At 35.8% G+C, this 18,880-nt stretch overlaps 1 protein-coding gene across 2 annotated transcripts in view; it reads right to left on the bottom strand.

The window, feature by feature from the left end:
* Positions 1 to 891: 891 nt before the first annotated feature.
* LHX8 (LIM homeobox 8) overlaps positions 892 to 18,880 on the bottom strand; it is a 33,060-nt gene continuing 15,071 nt past the window's right edge. For both annotated transcript variants that reach the window (XM_011977798.1, XM_011977802.1), the window contains 4 exons: positions 18,215 to 18,318; positions 13,414 to 13,509; positions 5,351 to 5,534; positions 892 to 1,606 (listed from right to left, as the gene is read on the bottom strand). In XM_011977798.1, coding sequence (XP_011833188.1) covers positions 1,530 to 1,606; positions 5,351 to 5,534; positions 13,414 to 13,509; positions 18,215 to 18,318 — 461 coding nt within the window. In that variant the 3' untranslated portion in view covers positions 892 to 1,529. The remainder of the gene's footprint in view (positions 1,607 to 5,350; positions 5,535 to 13,413; positions 13,510 to 18,214; positions 18,319 to 18,880) is intronic.

Raw genomic sequence — 18,880 nt, 5'->3', positions numbered from 1 at the left:
CAGAGCTTGGCTATATTACGAAAGCTTTCCTTGACATCTGGTAAAGGTAAAGCTGACCTCACCACTTCATGCCTGGGACAGGCAGACAAAAACCCACAGAGATTAGTATCAATCTCAAGATCAGATGGATTGACTTTTGGCTACAAAGTGATTTAAAATAAAGTAGCCAGTTAAAAAAAAAAATCCCTCTCTCCCATAATGAAGCAGGTTTGTTGCTTCTGGTTTCAGATAGATGTTACTTATGTCCACATGATTACTTTCTGGTTGTATTTATGATTACTAGAATAAAATTACAAATACTCTACTATTATTTTCAGTCCTCAGCCTGATGGAAATCTGCTCAGTTAAACAAAGACTTAAATCTAAGTTCTAAAAGTTTTTTCTCATTACCTTTTTCCCCCCCAACTGGCATATAAAAAGACAAAAAGTGAGTACTAAATTCTTTAAATACAAAAATTTGCAAGTCCACTGTCACATAAGATAAAGTCCTGAGTTTTAGGTTTCAGCTCTCAGAATCACAGTCCCTAAAGCGTATTCACCAAGAAGAAAATGCAAAGAGTTCTTGCTCTAGAAACTTTTAGTTCTCTTTTTTCACTCCTGAAGAAATATATTATGGCCCATATTTCATTTCTGACTTGTAATACCCTCCGAAGTCCATTCTGAAAAGTGTTCTGCCTTCTCTTTCACATTGATTTTATTAGCTGGCCTAAAAGACAATTTTTCCCAAATTAAATGTTTTAATGTGTTCTTTTTTTGACTAATATGTTTCCTACTCAAATGTATTCATACAACACAGCTCAAAACACAACACTTTTTAAAATTATTAGTTGTTAGATTTTAAAGAGACTAAAGTCAACTTATTGCTGAAAACACACAAAAAGGACAAATTGGTTGAAATTTTCATGAGAATGGAAAATGTTTAATAAACTCAGAATGGCGGGCTTATTAAACTATAGTGTTATTTACAGCCATAATTCATCAACCACAAACACAATAATGTGTTTGCATGGCATGCTACAACAGAAGCTTTATTCAGTTCATTCAGAAAACATTGGCAAAATAAATTTCAGTTGCGAATTCACAGATACAAGCTTCAAAGTATAAAGTTGTATGTAACAAAAAATACAGGTAATATTTATAACAATAACTTACAGGTACAAACTAATGATAAACTACAATTTCACAAAAGACTGTAAACATTTTGCACACTTGTCAGTCCTTTCTTTTAGGCAAAGTGCTCTTTTGATGACAAATAAATTAACAGATACACACTAGATTGAACTATTTCCAGACAATACAAAAAATGTTTTGATTTGTTTTCTTCTTGTAAACATAAGTTTTACCAAAATTGAAGAATCAATAAAAGTGTCTTGCAGGCCAACTATAGATACATACCTGGGCAGCAAAGTGATGTTGGAAATGCTTTAGGTGTTAAATAAAAAATTAACAGCAATATCTTTTCAATGGTATTTTATACATAATAAATGACGAATTTATATCCTTAATCAAGTCTATCCCTGAAAAAAGAATTAGGTATGACTTATTGGCAGTTGTGTCATTGAATGGGGTAACAAGGGCTGGAGTCCAAGAGCTGTTGGTGAATGAGCTACAAAATAGAAAGAAATTTGTGGATCAGTTTTGTAGGGTGAATAAAACTGATTTATAAACAAACAAAAACAATCCAAGGCAATGTTTTCATCACTCATTATAGCTGAGGGCACCAAGCTACACTCATTCCACTGACCTCAGCAGAAGCATTAACTTATTCAGCATAGTGAGAGTCCAGGAACAGTTTCACCCCCAAATCTTTATTTGGGGCCACAAGATTTTGCCACTTTAATGTCCTCCATCCATACCCCATTCACTGCACTTCACCCTGAAGCTAGAAAGGCATGGGTTCCTCTTCAGAGATGCTGCTAGCTTTCTCATGAAGGTGTTTGTATAGGATGATCTTCCCCAAGTTTCTTTCATTAATGTTTAATTACCTCCTCCCTAGGCATACATCAAAACACACTGGACTCAGGCAACACTACTGTCTTTCATGTGAACACACACAATTTTAATGCTAGTATAAGTAAATGGCAACAATGGTACAGGCTCTGATTTTTTTATTTAACCAAAACTTAAAATGAAATTTCTGCTTTCAGCAAGGGCTATGTTGCTTCAAACCAAATCTTTCTCTGAGACCAACTAGGAAATCTGGACAAAATTTAAAAAATCTGTTTGAAGGCATCTGAAAGACACTTAAGGAGTGAGGACTTACAAAGTTCCAGAGTGGAGGGAAAGAAAATGAGGATGCTTTTCCTCCCACAAGGATAGTGACAATTTAAAACAAAACAAATGTCTGATAGGCCGAGAAGTTTAGCAGAGCATTCAGAAGTTAGACTTTGGCAGAGTGGTAAAAAACAAAAATTAAAGAGCAGGGCCCACTGAGGAGGAGAAGCCCTAGTTAAAAACAACAACAGAAAACAAAATAAAACAAAACAAAACAGGGATACATTTGTGATTCCAAAGAGCTAACTCCAAGGAGTAGTAAAACAAAAATATACCAGCCCTCCTAAGGATTTGTGCCTGATTGGATTAAGTTGATTTCACCCTATCCTGGCTACCTGGGGGGTAAAACTAATCTTCTCTAGTGGAAGATATCATCCAAAGCCTCAAATTATCTTTAGTTACAAATACCCAACATCTGAAATGCAATAACAATTAAGAAGACAAATAACTAGACATGACTTGAAAGAAAATAAAGAGGAAAATAAAGAAAACAGAATAGACCCACCAAAGATCCAGATACTGGAGTTATCAGACATGAACTTTAATTAAAATAAGGATAAAGTGACAAAATGGACGACTTCAGCATATAAATGGAAATCTTAAAACTGAAAAACACTATAAATGAAATTAAGAAGTCAGTGGAAGATTTTTTTTTACAGGATATTAGATATAGAGAGTATTAGTGAACTAGAAAAATAGTTCAGAAGAAAACATGAAAATTTTTTCATAGGAACAAAAACAATATTTGAGGAGACAAAAGCTGAGAATTTTCCATAATGAAAGACATCAAACTACATATTCAAGAAGCACACCTGGGCACAGTATGATAAAACTTTTTCAAGACAAACACAAAGAAAAAAGTTGAGGAAAAAAGACATTTATTTTCAAAAGAAGCAACAGGGAAAACAGCTGACTTTACCAATAAATGGAGCCAGGTTAATTAGCTATCCATATGCAAAACAAACAATGAAAATCAGAAGACAAGGTAATCATATTTTCAAAGTGCTGAAAGAAAATACCAACCCAGATTTCTACATACAAAGAAAATATCACTTACAACTGAATCAAAAGAAATACTTAGAGATAAACTTAACAGAAGACGTGCAAGATTACTAAACAGAAAACTCTAAATCATAAGAGATTACTTAAAGATGATCGAAATAAATGGAAAGACTTATTAAACTTCATGGTATGGAAGGCAATACTGTTAAGATGGCAGTTCCTAAAACTGATCAATATATTTTCTATAATAGATTGTATCAAAATATTAATTGTTTTCCCTTTTGGGGTAGAAATTGACAAGTAGGTAAATTTTATGAAAATATAAAGGGCCAAGAATGAGCAATACAAACTTGAATAACAATGAAATAGAAAGAAACTTATTATCAGATATTAAGAACTATAGACCCAGTATGATTAGAATGATTAGGTAGCAACAAAAAAATAGACTAACAAAACAGAACAGAAAGTACAGAAATTGACACAATATATGGACATTTGATTTATGGCAAATGTGTCTCTACAGAGAAACTGGACATTTTCTGTTTTCATCAACATAACAGAAAAGCTTCACTTTCTATCTCACACCACACACAAAATTCAATTCCAAATGAATTTGAATTTACATCAAAGGTAAAACAAAGTTTCTAGATGATATCATAGAAGATATATCTTCATTATCTTTGAGTATAAACAATTTCTTGCACATGTCACCAAGAAAAGCACGGCTCATGCAGGAAAAATGATGAAATAAACTACATTAAAATTAGGAAGTTGTGCTCAATGAAACATTCCATTAAGAGAGTAGAAAAAGCCAAGCTACTGAGTAGGAGAAAATAGTCTAAGCACATACAGTTATCAAAAAGCTTTATATGCAGATTACACCAAGAACTAAAGCAAATCAATTTAAATAAATAATAAAGACAAGCCAGTAGGCCAACAGACAAAAGACTTGTACAGCTCTTCACAAAAGAGAATATACAAATGCCTGATGAAAAAATGCTCAGTCATCAGGTAAAGGCAAATTAAAATAAGATTGCACTACACAATCATCAAATCTGCTAACATCAGGAAGTTACACCATACCAAGTGTTGGTGAGGATGTGAAGCATCTTGAACCTTGCCACTGGTCAAGGTGTAAACTGGTTCAACCACTATGAAAAACTGTTTGTCAGAATGACTGAAGTTGAGCATATGTGTAGCCCATGACCTTATGTCCCACTCCCAGGTACATATCTAGTAGAAATGTGAATTAATGAGCACAAAAAGCATGTACTATAATAAAGTCCATAGCAGCATATTCACAAAAGCAAACTGGAAAAAAAAAACAAGCAACTATCAACCAGGAAATGGATAAATTGTGGTATATTCCTACAGTGGATTTCTATATAACAATGAAAACAAATAACTAATTCTCACAATAATATAGGTGAATCTCACAATGTAATTGAAAGAAGTGAGACACATAATACATTCTGTATGGTTCAAAAAGAGCAAAACTAAAGGGTGGTTTTAGAAATCAGTGCTATGTTACTTTGGGAGAAAAGGATAATAATTGGACGGAGACATAAGAGAGGCTTTTGAAATATTAATTATGTCTGCTACTTTGGGCAGTATCTATATGGATACATTCATTTTATTAATTCATCAAGCTGTATAGTTATGTATGCACCCTTCTAAATGTATTATTTGCTTCAATAAAAAACAATTATTTAACAAAACTTATTAAACTCCCATCTAAAGATCTGAGTGTGAACACTTGCTCTGATCACAGGAAATAAAGTATTTAAACATTTACCAGTAAAAACAAACAAAAAAATCTCTAAGTAAAGATCAAGCATTGAGTCATTATTAATATTTGCATCTTAGCTGCAAAGTGAGTATTAAACTTCTTTCTTAAAATGTAATCACAGAAATAAAAATGTTTGGATAATTTTGTCTCTACTGCACCCCCCACATTATTTTTAGCTACCACTGAGGTAATATTTCAAAATAGGAATTGTATCAATTATCTAATATTGGAAGTTACCAGTTGTTGATTGCTTGGGAGACAGCTGTTAAATGTTGGGATACCTACCATCCATATAACTATGCAGCGCAGTTAACATCGTTCCATCTTGGGGCACGTAGGCAGAATAAGCCATTTCTTCTAACATGGGTGGAGACAGCCTGGAGGGTGGGACTGCTGTAACTGGGGTGGAGGAGGAGTGATTAGGACTGACATGTTTCTTGTGGCGTGCTCTACAATTCTGAAACCACACCTGAGCAGGGAGAAAAGCAACAGAAGTAGGTAGGTTACACACCAGCTTCTGAGCACATTATCAACCCAGTTAAAAAATGAATGCAACCTCAATCACACTACCACACAAGCATAGCATAAATGTAAATCATCTTTTATAAAAGTTCTATAGACAGAAAAGAAACATTTTAGTCCAAATAACAGTGGTCATTTTTCTTGCTCAGTTGATAGCTCTCTGGTGATTTACCTAAAAGCCAATTCTATTTAAGTAGGAAAGGGGACCAATTGCTTAAGTGATTTTGGTTTGTTGAATTTGAGTTGGTCAGATGTTAAATTTACCTCTTGAATGCAATTATTAAACTCTATGAGATTTGGCTGGGTGCTGTGGCTCATGTCTGTAATTCCAGCACTTTGGGAGGCTGAGGCAGGCAGATCACCTGAGGTGAGGGGTTCAGTACCAGACTGGCCAACATGGTGAAACCCCATCTCTACTAAAAATACAAAAACTAGCTGGCCGTGGTGGTTGGCACCTGTAATTCTAGCTACTTGGGAGGCTGAGGTAGGAGACTCACTTGAGCCCGAGATGTGGAGGTTGCAGTGAGCCAAGATCGCGCCACTGCACTCCAGACTGGGCGACACAGCGAGACTCTGTCTCAAAAAAAAAAAAAGAAAAAAAAAAGCCAAAACAAAAATACCCCCCAAACTCCATTATATTTATTTTTAAAAAAATAAAAATAAAATCCAATTCTATACTAAAACAGCATCTTCCCCAGAAAAGGTGGGGAAGGGCCCTCAAGAATTCCAGAGAAATCTCCTTGGTTTTACTACTGGCATTTAGGACAAAAAGAAAAGCAGAAAAAGCTCTTTTAATCAGAACTTTAAAAAAAGACTACTAAATGTATTCTTAAGCACCTGCTGGACTTATTTCAAATCCTTGTTCAAATGACTAAAATCCCTACTGAGAACTTAAAGCTTTCTACAAACCTCTTGATTCAGTTATTCCAGTCAGATTTTAACCTGCTGAGTTCAATTTCTCTTGGTGAATACATAGGCTATTCCCTAAGAAGCATGTTAAGTCAGGTCTATAATAAGAAAAAACTCATAATATTTAAGTAGAATTAAATACAAACACATCCACTGGTGAGAGTTCACAAAATGTAAAGTGCTAACCACCCTGCTGTCCACTCTACTGCAGAAATAAAAGAAGCAAATTCAGGGCAAGTGGAGCTTTACATACAGGTCAGGGCAAGTAAGTCTAGGCTGCCCAGAAGGCTTTCAGTAGCTAATATGCCTGTGTTTGAATTCCCTGCCAGGTGATAAAACTTGACCATAGAGAGTGTTACTTCATTAAAATACTGTATCACTTATTTTCCATCACTCCAAACAACTCTGTCATGAGAGGAAAGAGAGGTGAAGGGATAAAAACTTAGCATGAGAACATTTTGGGATCGGTGGATATGTGGCCAGGAAAACATCAGGGGCATAAGTCTGTTCAAGGCTGGTGGTAGGGCCTTGATGGCACAAGGCAATCAGGGCTGATTAATGTGAAATAAAAGGAAGCTGCAAAGAATTTATAAGAAAAAGCTGGCCTTACTTCAGAGCTACACCCTGCTCCTGGCATTGAAAAATAGAAGGCTGGCAAAGTATACTCTCAAGAGTAATTAAAACTAAAAGAATAAAAATTAATAATCTAGCGGGGTACATAGCCTTGAGCAGGAGGCTGAAAAGTAGCACCTAAGGAATGTTTCTGGGACAAGACTTAGGCATGTATCAAGGAAGATAAGTGGCAAGTCACAGCCTCCTCCACATCCCTGTTCTCTGAAGTGTTAGTGAGACTCAGAGATACCTATAGACCACACCCCAAATCTCCACAGTTCTGCCCACAGGCTCTGGAACAATAGATGTCACTACTAACACTAATCTCACCTAAATAAGATGACATTACTCAAACATTCTCCAATGTGTAAGGGGGAACCGCTGCCACCTGCCTTTTTCCCTTATGGGACCCCAGAAGACACATATGCCAGAGGACTACATGTAACCTAAAACATGTTGCATTATGATTCCCAGAGCTTCTTCAAAGTATCTTTTTGTCTCCAATAAATTATATAGTGAATGGAACCTACACAGTTGTAAAACAAAAGAAACATCATCTTTTGATTGAAAAAAACCCTCAAACTTTGTAAATAAACATGAAGAAGGTATAACATAAACAGCAGAATAACTATCTTAATACTGATTAAGCAGCTTCTTGGAAAGATCATCCAGAGCTAATCAAGCAGAGGGAGGTTTGCAAACACAGTGTCATGTAACTAGTAGACCAAAATATAGTTTAAGATTCCAGACATCAGAAAATTCCTTCTGGCATGAATGCTACCCAGCTTCAGAATCAAATATAAGTCCTTGTGACTCTCCTCACTGACAAAATTTCCTCCTTCTGCTTTGCAAACATCCAACAAGAGTTACAATTTTCTGAGTAACTACTTTAAAATTTTTGAGTTCTAAATCATAAACTAAGCTAAAATCAGGCCATGTAGATATAATGGAAAAGCAAAATACTAATGCATAGAATGAAACCTTTAGAAAGCCCAGACAAAAAGCCAAATATAATAATTTTGTATATGACAAAGATGGGATTTTATTTTATTGGGAAAGCATGGTTCACTGATTTGGGGAAAACTAATAGTTTATCATTTGAAAGAGAGAGAAAAAATAGATAAAACCCTATCTCCCATGGAACCAAACCAGATAAATGAAAGTTTAGGTGTAAATAATTGAAACAATAAAAGTTTAAGAAAACAAAAAGCAACACCGAAGTACTCTCTAGACAGGGAAGCATAAGAAAGACCAAAACTAGACCTGGAGCGGTGGCTCACACCTGTAGTCCCAGCACTTTGGGAAGCTGAGGTGGTAGATCACAAGTTCAGGAGTTCAAGACCAGAATGGCCAACATGGTGAAACCCCATCTCTACTAAACATACAAAAATTAGCCAGGCGTGGGGGCGAGCACCTGTAGTCCCAGCTGCTCGGGAGGCCGAGGCAGGAGAATTGCTTGAGTCCAGGAGGCGGAGGTTGTAATGAGCTGAGACTGCACCATTGCACTCCTGCCTAGGCAACAGAGCAAGATTCCATCTCAAAAAACAAAACAAAAAGGCCAGGAGCGATGGCTCAGGCCTGTAATCTTTGGGAAGCTGAGGAGGGTGGATCACGAGGTCAGGAGTGGAGACCAGCCTGGCCAATCTGGTGAATGCCGTCTCTATTAAAAAATACAAAAATTAGCTGGGGTGGTAGCACGCGCCTGTAGTCCCAGCTACTCAGGAGGCAGAGGCAGGAGAATTGCTTGAACCTGGGAAGTGGAGGTTGCAGTGAGCTGAGATTCTGCCTGAGTGAGAGTGAAACTCCATCTCAAAAAAAAAAAAAAAAAGAAAGAAAGAAAGAAAGAAAGGCCAAAACTATCAAAAGACTGGGAGATTTAAACACACAGAAACATACATGTTCTGTGTGGAAAAAATAAAAAGGAAACTGATGAACCGTGAAAGGTTAACATGACAGATAGGATTAATAAATATCAGTAAGATATAGAGAAAATAACCCAACAGAAAAGTGAGCGAAAAATATACGGTCTTAAAAAATGAAAAAATGTGTTCAAGCTCATTGATAATATAAGAAACAAAAATAAAATCAATGAGATTTTCTTTTCTAATTATTAAGTTGTAAAGGATGTAAAAGAATAACAGTATTCATTATTCTTGTGAGTTGGGGAAAAGGAACTCTTGTATGTAGCTCCTGGCAGAAAAAAGTTGTATGAACTTCCAGGAAGGCAAAGAAATTTCATGTTTGTATAAAGGCCCTATGCATGTTTTATCTTTGGACTCAACAACCTCACTTCCAGAAATTTATCCTAAGGAAACTATTGAACAAGCATGCAAGGTAGATATACAATGTTACTCATGGCAGCATTTTATAATAGTGAAAAACTGGAAACTAAATAAATTGTACTATGCTCAATATATGTGGCAATAAATATGATGTTACTCTTAATATGGAAGGATCTTCCCAGTACACTGATTGGAAGAAATAGCAATATTTTACTCTGTCTCTACACAACATAAAAGTCATAATTCACTTATCTGAAAGAGTATGTGAACAGTGATTATATCTGGATGCAGTGTGTGGGGGAAAAATATCACTCATCTTTATTCTTTGACTTCAGTATAATAACACTCTGCTTTATTACAAATGTCTTACTAAGCATATTTGTAACTAGGAAATGTGAAACTCTCCATGTACCAGACCACCGTTTCCCCCTAATCTTTGGGCGATCTAGTTTGCATATCAGAATTAGAAGAAGTCTAGTAATAAAAACTCTTTTTTCTTACCTTTCTAAAATATTGTGCCCAATGCTAGGAAGGAGGCTGAGGGAAAGTATGATTACTATTTGAGATCACAGTAATTCTTAAAAAATACTCTGAAGGGCTACAACATATAGTAAGCCTATGTACAGATACAAATAATATACACATATGCATGCTAGTACTCTTTCCTTTGGAATCATATCAAAAATATTTAATGTTGAACCCTAACATATTGAAAGCCAACATTCAAAACATATTCTCCAAATGGTAGGGTATAGGACAATGTTAACTTGCTCATAGTACTAGTAACCTAAATACCTGGAAATTACATGACAGATGTCTGCCTGTGTTCCTTAGTCCTTCAAATATGAAAAGCTCTAAGAAAACTCTCCTTCTTTGCTTCCAACTTCAAAATGGTATAAAACATAACAGTCATGCATCTGACTTACCTGAAGTTACCATTGTTATGAATATACAGAGTCTTAAATTAGAAGGAACCTTTAGCCCATGGAGTCTGAACTACCTCCCAAACAAAACTGTACTCCCAGGCACAGGAAACTCACTACCTTCCTTCGTAGTTGGTGCCATTTGTGTAGCCTTGCAATAATGAGAAAGTTCATTGTGAGTGAACACCAGTGCCTTTTTCTACATTCCATTGCAGGGAAGCTTTTCACAAATATTTAAAGACACCTACTCTAGATATTACTCTTTCCTTTACCATCTCCTGGCCTTATTTCCAGATAAATATCCCTGCTGCCTTTAATATTACAGAATGATCTAAATCTTTCACAACCCTGGGAACCTTTAAGGTAGTATGTTTTTCAGATTGCTTATTAGTCCCTTCTTAAAATTTGGCACTCTGAAATAAGCACAATAATCTGGATATCTGAAAACTGCTGAAGTGGTAGAACTTGTCTCCTAAGACAGCCTCATCACCCTGCAGTCAATTAAAACACTAGGAACCCTAGGTCTTTAGAGAAGCTGCAGTACCATCAGGTCTTTTCCATCTGCTTCTTTGTACAGATGATTTGTTAATTATGAAACATTTTAGGCTTATGGAAGAATAAGTACCTGTGTATCAACCACCCAAATTAAGAAACAAAATATAATATGTGCAATGAAGACATTCACCTTTCCCTTCCCTGAGTTTCCTCTTGCCTTTTATGGTTACTTGCTTTCATTTCTTAAATTTTTTGAACTTCCAGTATTATTTAAAATTATTTTCTGGCTGGGCACGGTGACTCACACCTGTAATCCCCTCACTTTGGAAGGCTGAGGCAGGAGGATCACATGGTCAAGAGTTTGAGAACAGCCTGGCCAACATAGTGAAACCTCGTCTCTACTAAAAATACAAAAATTAGGCGGGCATGGTGGCATGCACCTGTAATCCCAGCTACTCAGGAGGCTGAGGCAGAAGAATTGCTTGAACCTGGGAGGCGGAGGTTGCAGTGAGCCGAGATTGTGCCACTGCACTCCAGCCTGGGTGACACAGACTCTTTGTCTTGGAAAAAACAAAATAAAATGAAATAAAATAAAATTATTTTCCATTTCCCTGGTCTCTCTGATAATCTTGACACAGCTAGCCATCTCATTCTTGAATTTACCCCACTTCTTCAGCCTCCATGCTGTTTCTCCACCTGACTCCTTCCTCAACTCTGGCTGTTACTACATCCCATTTAAACAGCACCTCTTACCCCGCTCTCTAAAACCCACTCTTCACCTTTTACACCCCATGATCTCTTTCTAAAGGATCTTATCCAATTTCATGGCATTAGATCTCTTTGCTTGAGTCCTGTTCATTCTTTCAAATACCTGTTTACATACTTAACTGCCACCATCACTGCATAATTAGCACAGCTAAAAGGGTCCAACTTCCAATCCAGCTTTCTTTTGACTTTCACATTCCTGTCAATGGCTCCATTCCCAAGATTACTTCGACTTCAAATTTATAAGTCACTGACTTTTTTCAGAGAGGATCTTACTCCATCACCAAGGCTGGAGTGCAGTGGTGCTATCATGACTGACTGCAGCTTCAACCTCCTGGACTTACGTGACCCTCCCTCCTCAGCTTCCCGAGTAACTGGGACTGCAGGTACACACCAGTATGCCTGGCTGGGTTTTTTTTTTTTTTTTTTTTTTTTTTTTCCCTGTAGAGACAGGGTTTCACCACCTTGCCCAGACTGGTATCAAACTCCTGTACTGAAGTGACATATTTGCCTTGACCTCCCAAAATGCTGGGATTACATGTGTGAGCAACTGAGCCTGGCAGAGTCATTGACTCTTAGACACCTCTCTGCTTCCCCATTACAGTTACCAAATATTTCTTGTCTTTCTAGCATCCATCAACTGCCATCAGTGTTCAGTCAATAAAATGTTTCTCAGCTGGACATGATGGCTCATTACCAATAATTCCAGCACTTTGGGAGGCCAAGGGAGGAGGATTGCTTGAGTCTAGGAATTTGAGACCAGCCTGGGCAACATGGTGAGACTCTGTCTCTACAAAAATTTAAAAATTAGCCAGGCGTGGTGGTGTGCACCTCTGGTCCCAGTTATTTGGGAGGCTGAGGTGGGAGGATTACCTGAGCCCAGGAGGTCGCTGCAGTGAGTTGTGATTACGTCACTGTACTCCAGCCTAGGCCAAGCATGACCCTGTTTCAAAAAGTTTCCGAAATGAATTTTACCCCAGTTAAGTGTCTCTTCAGAAACAAACAAACAAAAAAGCAAATAATAACAACAAAACCACACTACTTTGCTGGGCATTCCAGCATTCCAACTAAACTGCCTACCTCTATCTAGTCTCTCTGACTAGATAGAACTCCAGTTCTTCCCATATGCTGTGACTAGCCCTTTCTTCCTAAAATCTCATATCATGGCATTTACCTGCTCAGAAGAGAACTCTGCATTCGCAGGCCTCTCTGACTTGAACTCCAAGAATTTCATTTCCCACTATTTCCAAACATAAATTCTATCTTCAAAAAAACTTGCATGAATTCATCACTTTCCAGCTTTATTTACACCAGCTCCTCTCCCTGGATCTTTGACAGAGGCCATCAGCAGCCATCACACACACAATCATAGAAAAAGTAGGAAAAAACACCGACCTTACAGCAAGATTTATCTTGGAACTTTTTTAGCCTGAGGATCTTAGGGTTGCTGTGAGCACTGAATGAAGTAAGATGCACAAAGACTCATTTGACAAATGGTAGCCTAGCCCAAGCAGGACAATCATTACATTTTTAAAAAATTGATTTAGAATGTGAAGAGACTTAAAATAAGAAAGTAATGTTTTCACACTTCTTCACATACAAAAAAAAAAAACCCCAATGCATACTTATAAATACCCAGAATTAGAACTTTTTGTTTCTCTTGATTGACCTTTAAGTTAATCACCTATGGACAGGTACGGTGGCTCATCCTGTAATCCCATTACTTTGGGAGGCCGAGGTGGAAGAATCACTTAAGCTCAAGAGTTCCAGATCAGTCTGGGCAACATAGGGAGACCCGATATCTATTTTTAAAAACCTTAAAAAAAAAAAAAGTAATCACCTGTATCACACGTCTGCTCAAGCCTGTCCTTTCTGCCAATTTCTGGAGTGTCTGTGCATCTGGGTTGTTGTCCTGAGCAAACTGTGCTTGCATAACCTGTTGTTTAAAACATGTATGTAGTAAATAGCTAAAAACAAGCAGCTCGGTCTTCTTCCTGCATTTTTATCATAAGAGATAAGACATGCACAAGAACATGGGATACTTTTATTACTTGCAAATCAGTATGGGGAAATACGTGTAAGTGAAAATGAATGCATATTTTGAAAATTTATACACAAGTTGCTATGCTGAGAACTTTAAAAAAATCTATTTCAACATAAAACTCTTTCAACTATGCTGTTAAAAATAAGCTCACCTTTCCTTTTCTTCCAATCTTATAACTCACAAATCAAATAGCAGGAGTTTCATTTATTGTTTTTTCCATTTTGTTAAAAATTGCCAACATTTGAAAACTTAATACAAAAATCATATCACATTTGTCTCCAACCTTTCCTGAGCTAAAGAGGTTCAGAGCCCCTAATACCTAATAGTATACACATCAACAGAAGGATTCCACTTAATTGTAATGATCCCATCATGGTTTTGAGCACTAGCTCTACGCAAAAAAAAAAAAAAAAAAAGGTGTCTAAAAAGAGACACTCACCAGAGTCCACTGAATAAGAATTTACCAGGGTCTAAACATGTATATATTTTAAAAGCTTACAGGTGATTCTGATGTGAGCTTTTGGATTGAAACCACCATGCCAAGTGCTAAGAGATAGTGAAACATGAAACAAAACTCTTTGGTTTTAATTTCCTGGCAGAAAGATGCCGACATGCCAATAAATACCTATAATAAAAGATAAACGGAGAAGAGTAGAGTGGGAGAGAGTGCTGGAATAAAAGCACAAGTCAAAAACTTTGAATTCCTTCAGAAAAGAGAATCATTATAAGAATTAAGTGAGATACTTGAATTCTATTATTAAAAGTCAGTCAACTGAGGGAAGCATTACAAAATGTAAGAAATGTATTATTATGAAGAATGAGAGAGAGGAGTTTGGCACCCAGTGTGACTGTGCTTGTCTACAGGCATAGGATGTGGGTAACCAATCTCTCTAAAGACCTCAAGCACTGCTGGCTTCTACTCTTTTCAGCAGGCAAAATTAATTGCATTCTCCACTATGCTCCGTGTATAATGCTATCTTCTGCTACTACACTTGTCACAGGGTAGCTAAATAATTTGTTTTCAAGTCTATCTCCATAGTGGAAAGTGAGTTCCTTGAGATCAAGGGGAAGGTCTTTTTCTTCATATCCCTAGGAGTTAAACTCCCTTTCTGTCAGGGAGTATGTTAAGAGTTTGTGACAGAGTAAAACTTGACAATGTAAGGAAAATCTGAATACAGTGTAGAAAAAAAAGACCAATATTGTTCTGGGAAACCTTCTGAGGTTTACAAATTTTGAGGTTTACAAATTTACCCTTCTAGAATTAAGTATTCTTGGCTTCCTATCTAGCTACATTGTATCTACAGACTCACTATAAACAGAACATGGATTTTTTGCTTTTACAAAAGGACAGAATTGGCTTAAAAGTTTATTCTTGCTCAGTTCACTTTATTCTTTCTTTCCTACTCCAAATGTGTTACTTTGATATCTTCCTGTGAAAATAGACTTGTGTTTCTATGCAGTTGGACATGTAATAACCCCAAATAGAAAGAGAATGAGCAAATTATGTCTTTGTTTTTTAATTTTTCAAATAGAAAAAAGTTGAACAGACTTAGGGATTTGTTTGTAAGGTCATTATTAATAATTTACAAAACAGAAACTTCATGCTTTTCATAAATGCATTTTTAAAGTCACAAATTTAACAATGCAACCAAATTATATTTAATGAAGTAATTTCTCATTAAAGAGTAAAGCAAAACAACTGTGATGATTTAGAATTCAAATATCCTAAGGGAAAAGTAGATGAGCTGATTGTTCTTCCTTTCAATAGTATCAATAATTAGTCTCACACACACAGAAAGAAAAAAGAGGTACTTTGAATTTCTACTTAGTTTCACTATTCTCTAGGCACTAATGTTGATGAAAACTACTTCACTCCTTTTCCAAGTTCTTCTAACATGGACAAGGTGTGAGCCTCTGTAGACACTGATCATTTTTAGGCCAGGAGATCTACCAGAAAAGTCAGGAGGCTGCATAGCAGCAACTCGATCTGAAAACAGATGAAAGCAGGAGCTAACCTTGGCATGTTTAATATCAATAATCATTAAGTGCTTCTACCTAGAATAAGCAAGCCATAATATTAGCAGGAAATCCTTAAACATCATTTCTACAAATGGGACAGTATTTGAAATCCATTTGCCAATACATCCTCTGAGTCTTAAACTATTTTTTCTCCCCATAAATTTCTAAAGAATAATTTTGGGAAATTCTCTTATTTATCCCTTCCATTTTAGCTCTCCTCTGTCCAAAGCAGGCACTGACTAGTCTTGTCTTACTCACTGGTCACGTGTAATATTTTATTATCTTGCCAAATTCAAGCTCTACTTGAAAATATTCAGTATTCCTAAAGGTAGCACAGTTTGACAATAAGGATACCTATTTATTAGAGGGTCTGGCTAAAATAAATGATTCAAGTGTTCTTCATTTAAAATATCTATGATTCAAGGTATTTTAAAATATCTATTTCAGATTCCTAAATTACAAAGGACCACTTTAGGACAAAGATTGTATCTCATTTGTTTCACCCACCCCTTCCATAAGATAAATGCTAATAAATATTGAATGAGAATATAGTTTGAAAGCATATTACCTATATGCTTTCATAGGTAATCTGAAAATGGTAATATGCTTTCATTTTTTAAAACCTATCATTCTGATATACAATTTTTAAAACTTATGATTCAGATCACATTTACCTACCATAATGCATGGCTTAAATATTTTATGCATGTTTAACCATAAGGCTATCTACAAGATTCAAAATCTCACTCTTTTGCTTTAGCTGCTGCTTCTACTAAGTGGAGTTTTGATAAGACAGACTTCCACTCATGGCCTCCTGGAAGATCAAGCAAAATGAAGAGACCAGAGGTTTGAGGAGAAGGTTCCAAATCTCTTCTTTGCCATTCCCTTGGTGGTTTGCCTTGAGGAGTTCCTGCGCTCTTGAATGAGGTTTGTTATAAAAGTTAAAGTAGATGATGTAGATAAATGCCTGGTATAGGACTTGGCATAAAAGGACCTCCACAAATATTATTCCCATTTTATTTAATTTAATTAGTATTTATAATTATTTTCCCATAGAAAAGTGTCTACCTACAGTGGTTTCAAATTTTCACAATTATAACTTTAATAATAAATTATTATATCCAATAAAAGTTATCAACCTTGTAATTATTAAAATGATAGCCAGTCCTTCATGGGAACAGACCATTGTAAAAACAGAATTACATTAGAGATTCTATTTTAACTAGCCACCTTTAGTGACTGAGTATTTTTCCAGGTCTCTCAGAAGTACTCTCATCTTCTTACTTACGGCATTGTGTGATCTTCATTATAATCCAGTGAAGAACCCAGAAAGCAAGGCTCAAACAGAGATATTTCTTTCAATTGCCTTATCTTTCATTCATTACTTATTGACTATGTACTTTATGCCTAAATTAAGAAATCTAATTTATGCCTAAATTAAGAAATCTAAAACAATCATCCATTTGGAAAATTCTTCTGAATGGATCTAGATTTTAATGCTAGAGTGCTTCCTACTGCCATGTTCCCTTGGAATATGTGTGTCGCATCAAGGTTTCTTTCCTAAATCAGTCTCAAAATAAAAATTCTCTCTTGAAACACTTGTATCCATCTTAAATACTGGCAGGTCTTAGAATACTAAATGTGATTTTTGAAAAAGTTACTTTTATTCATTTGTTAACACTGCATAAATGTCCTTTAAAGTCTGAGCTAAGATGGATACTATGTATAAGGCCCCCAGCAGTGTAGTAGGTGTTCAACAAATGTTACTTTTCCTTAACATGCAACAAATGCCTCATTCACATTAATCTTTTAGAAAATATGATTTCATTATCTGCAAAAATGCCAGAAGGAATCATTACATAGGTGTATAAAGCAAGGAGTAATTTAATTATTTTGTAATTAGTATAAATCAAATTTATGACGATCATATTTAGGGCAACTAAGCTCAAAAAAATCCCACCCTTTTCAGGGGACACAACAAACCTTTAACATCAAATTATAGAAGTACTCCCTTTACCACCTTTAAAAACATAAAGGAATCCGCTCAACTGTAGTCAACCAGTAGTTTCCTGTTAACTTTAAGGCACATTCGATTATTTCCTACACAAAAACCATACAATTGTGTTCATTAAATGACTCACTGCAGTTTGTTAAAAAGACTAACACATTAGTGTCCCATAGACTCACAGTGGACGTGTATATCTCTTCAGAGTCTCAAAATATCTTGTCTTCCATTGCAATTATGTGTAGAAATATAACTGTCTGGTTCAGAATGATGTAATCAGGAAGTCAAGACAAAATATTTCATTTCCACTTTGATGTTGATACCAATAGACCCCAGGGAAACAATGCTTGAATGACTATTTCATATCATATTATGATGCCAGAAATACCGACAAACACTTTAGGGCAATAAGTATGTTTTCATATATTCACCAAGTTAGTTTTCATAAAACACATAGGCTAATTTTTTAGAAAATATAAAAATGTTTTTAGGCAGCATAGAGATAGCTTTTTTTTTTTTTTTTTTTTTGGTTGGGAGGGGCCTCAAAATCAAAAATTCATTGTTACTGCTTACCTGAAGCTGATCTGCTGTAAAGCTGGTCCGAGCTCTTTTTGCTGGTTTTGGATGGTTAACATCTTGTTCTGTGAGGAGGGCACCTTCCACACTAATGCCATTACCTGAATTTAAAAAACATACTATATATGTTGGTAATTCAAATGGGTACACCTATCTTGCAATAACAGGTTTCTTACATCTCTTGGCTTTTTGTGTAACTGTATATGTTTTCTAGATGGCAAAACCCCTTAAGTTTTAAAACATACTACAGATATACTGTACAAAACATATTCCATTTAGAGGCTTGTATATTTAGTGAAAAGTTCAAAAAGTTAGAAGTACATATCTAAGGCCCAGCAAATACAGGACAACAACTATTTACAAAAAGAAAAGCAAAATCCTAATTCAAAGCTGCGGCCTGAGAATGTGGCACAAAACTAATACATACACCATGGCTTTCCTTGTAAATAAACAAATAGAGACCATCAAGAACAGTACTTAATGAGTTTTACCACACTTCTACGTTGTACAAAATAATGCATTAAGATTACCTTAGGAAAAGTTATTTTTATTCCTGTATTTACTGTCTCTGGCAGGTCTTAGAATACTAAATGTGATTTTTGAAAAAGTTACTTTTATTCATTTGTTAACACTGCATAAATGTCCTTTAAAGTCTGAGCTAAG

The sequence above is a fragment of the Mandrillus leucophaeus genome, unplaced genomic scaffold, assembly GCF_000951045.1.
Source record: "Mandrillus leucophaeus isolate KB7577 unplaced genomic scaffold, Mleu.le_1.0 Scaffold103, whole genome shotgun sequence".
Taxonomy (NCBI): domain Eukaryota; kingdom Metazoa; phylum Chordata; class Mammalia; order Primates; family Cercopithecidae; genus Mandrillus; species Mandrillus leucophaeus.
The sequence above is the reverse complement of the archived record's forward strand: the minus strand, read 5'-3'. Positions and strand labels throughout refer to the sequence as shown.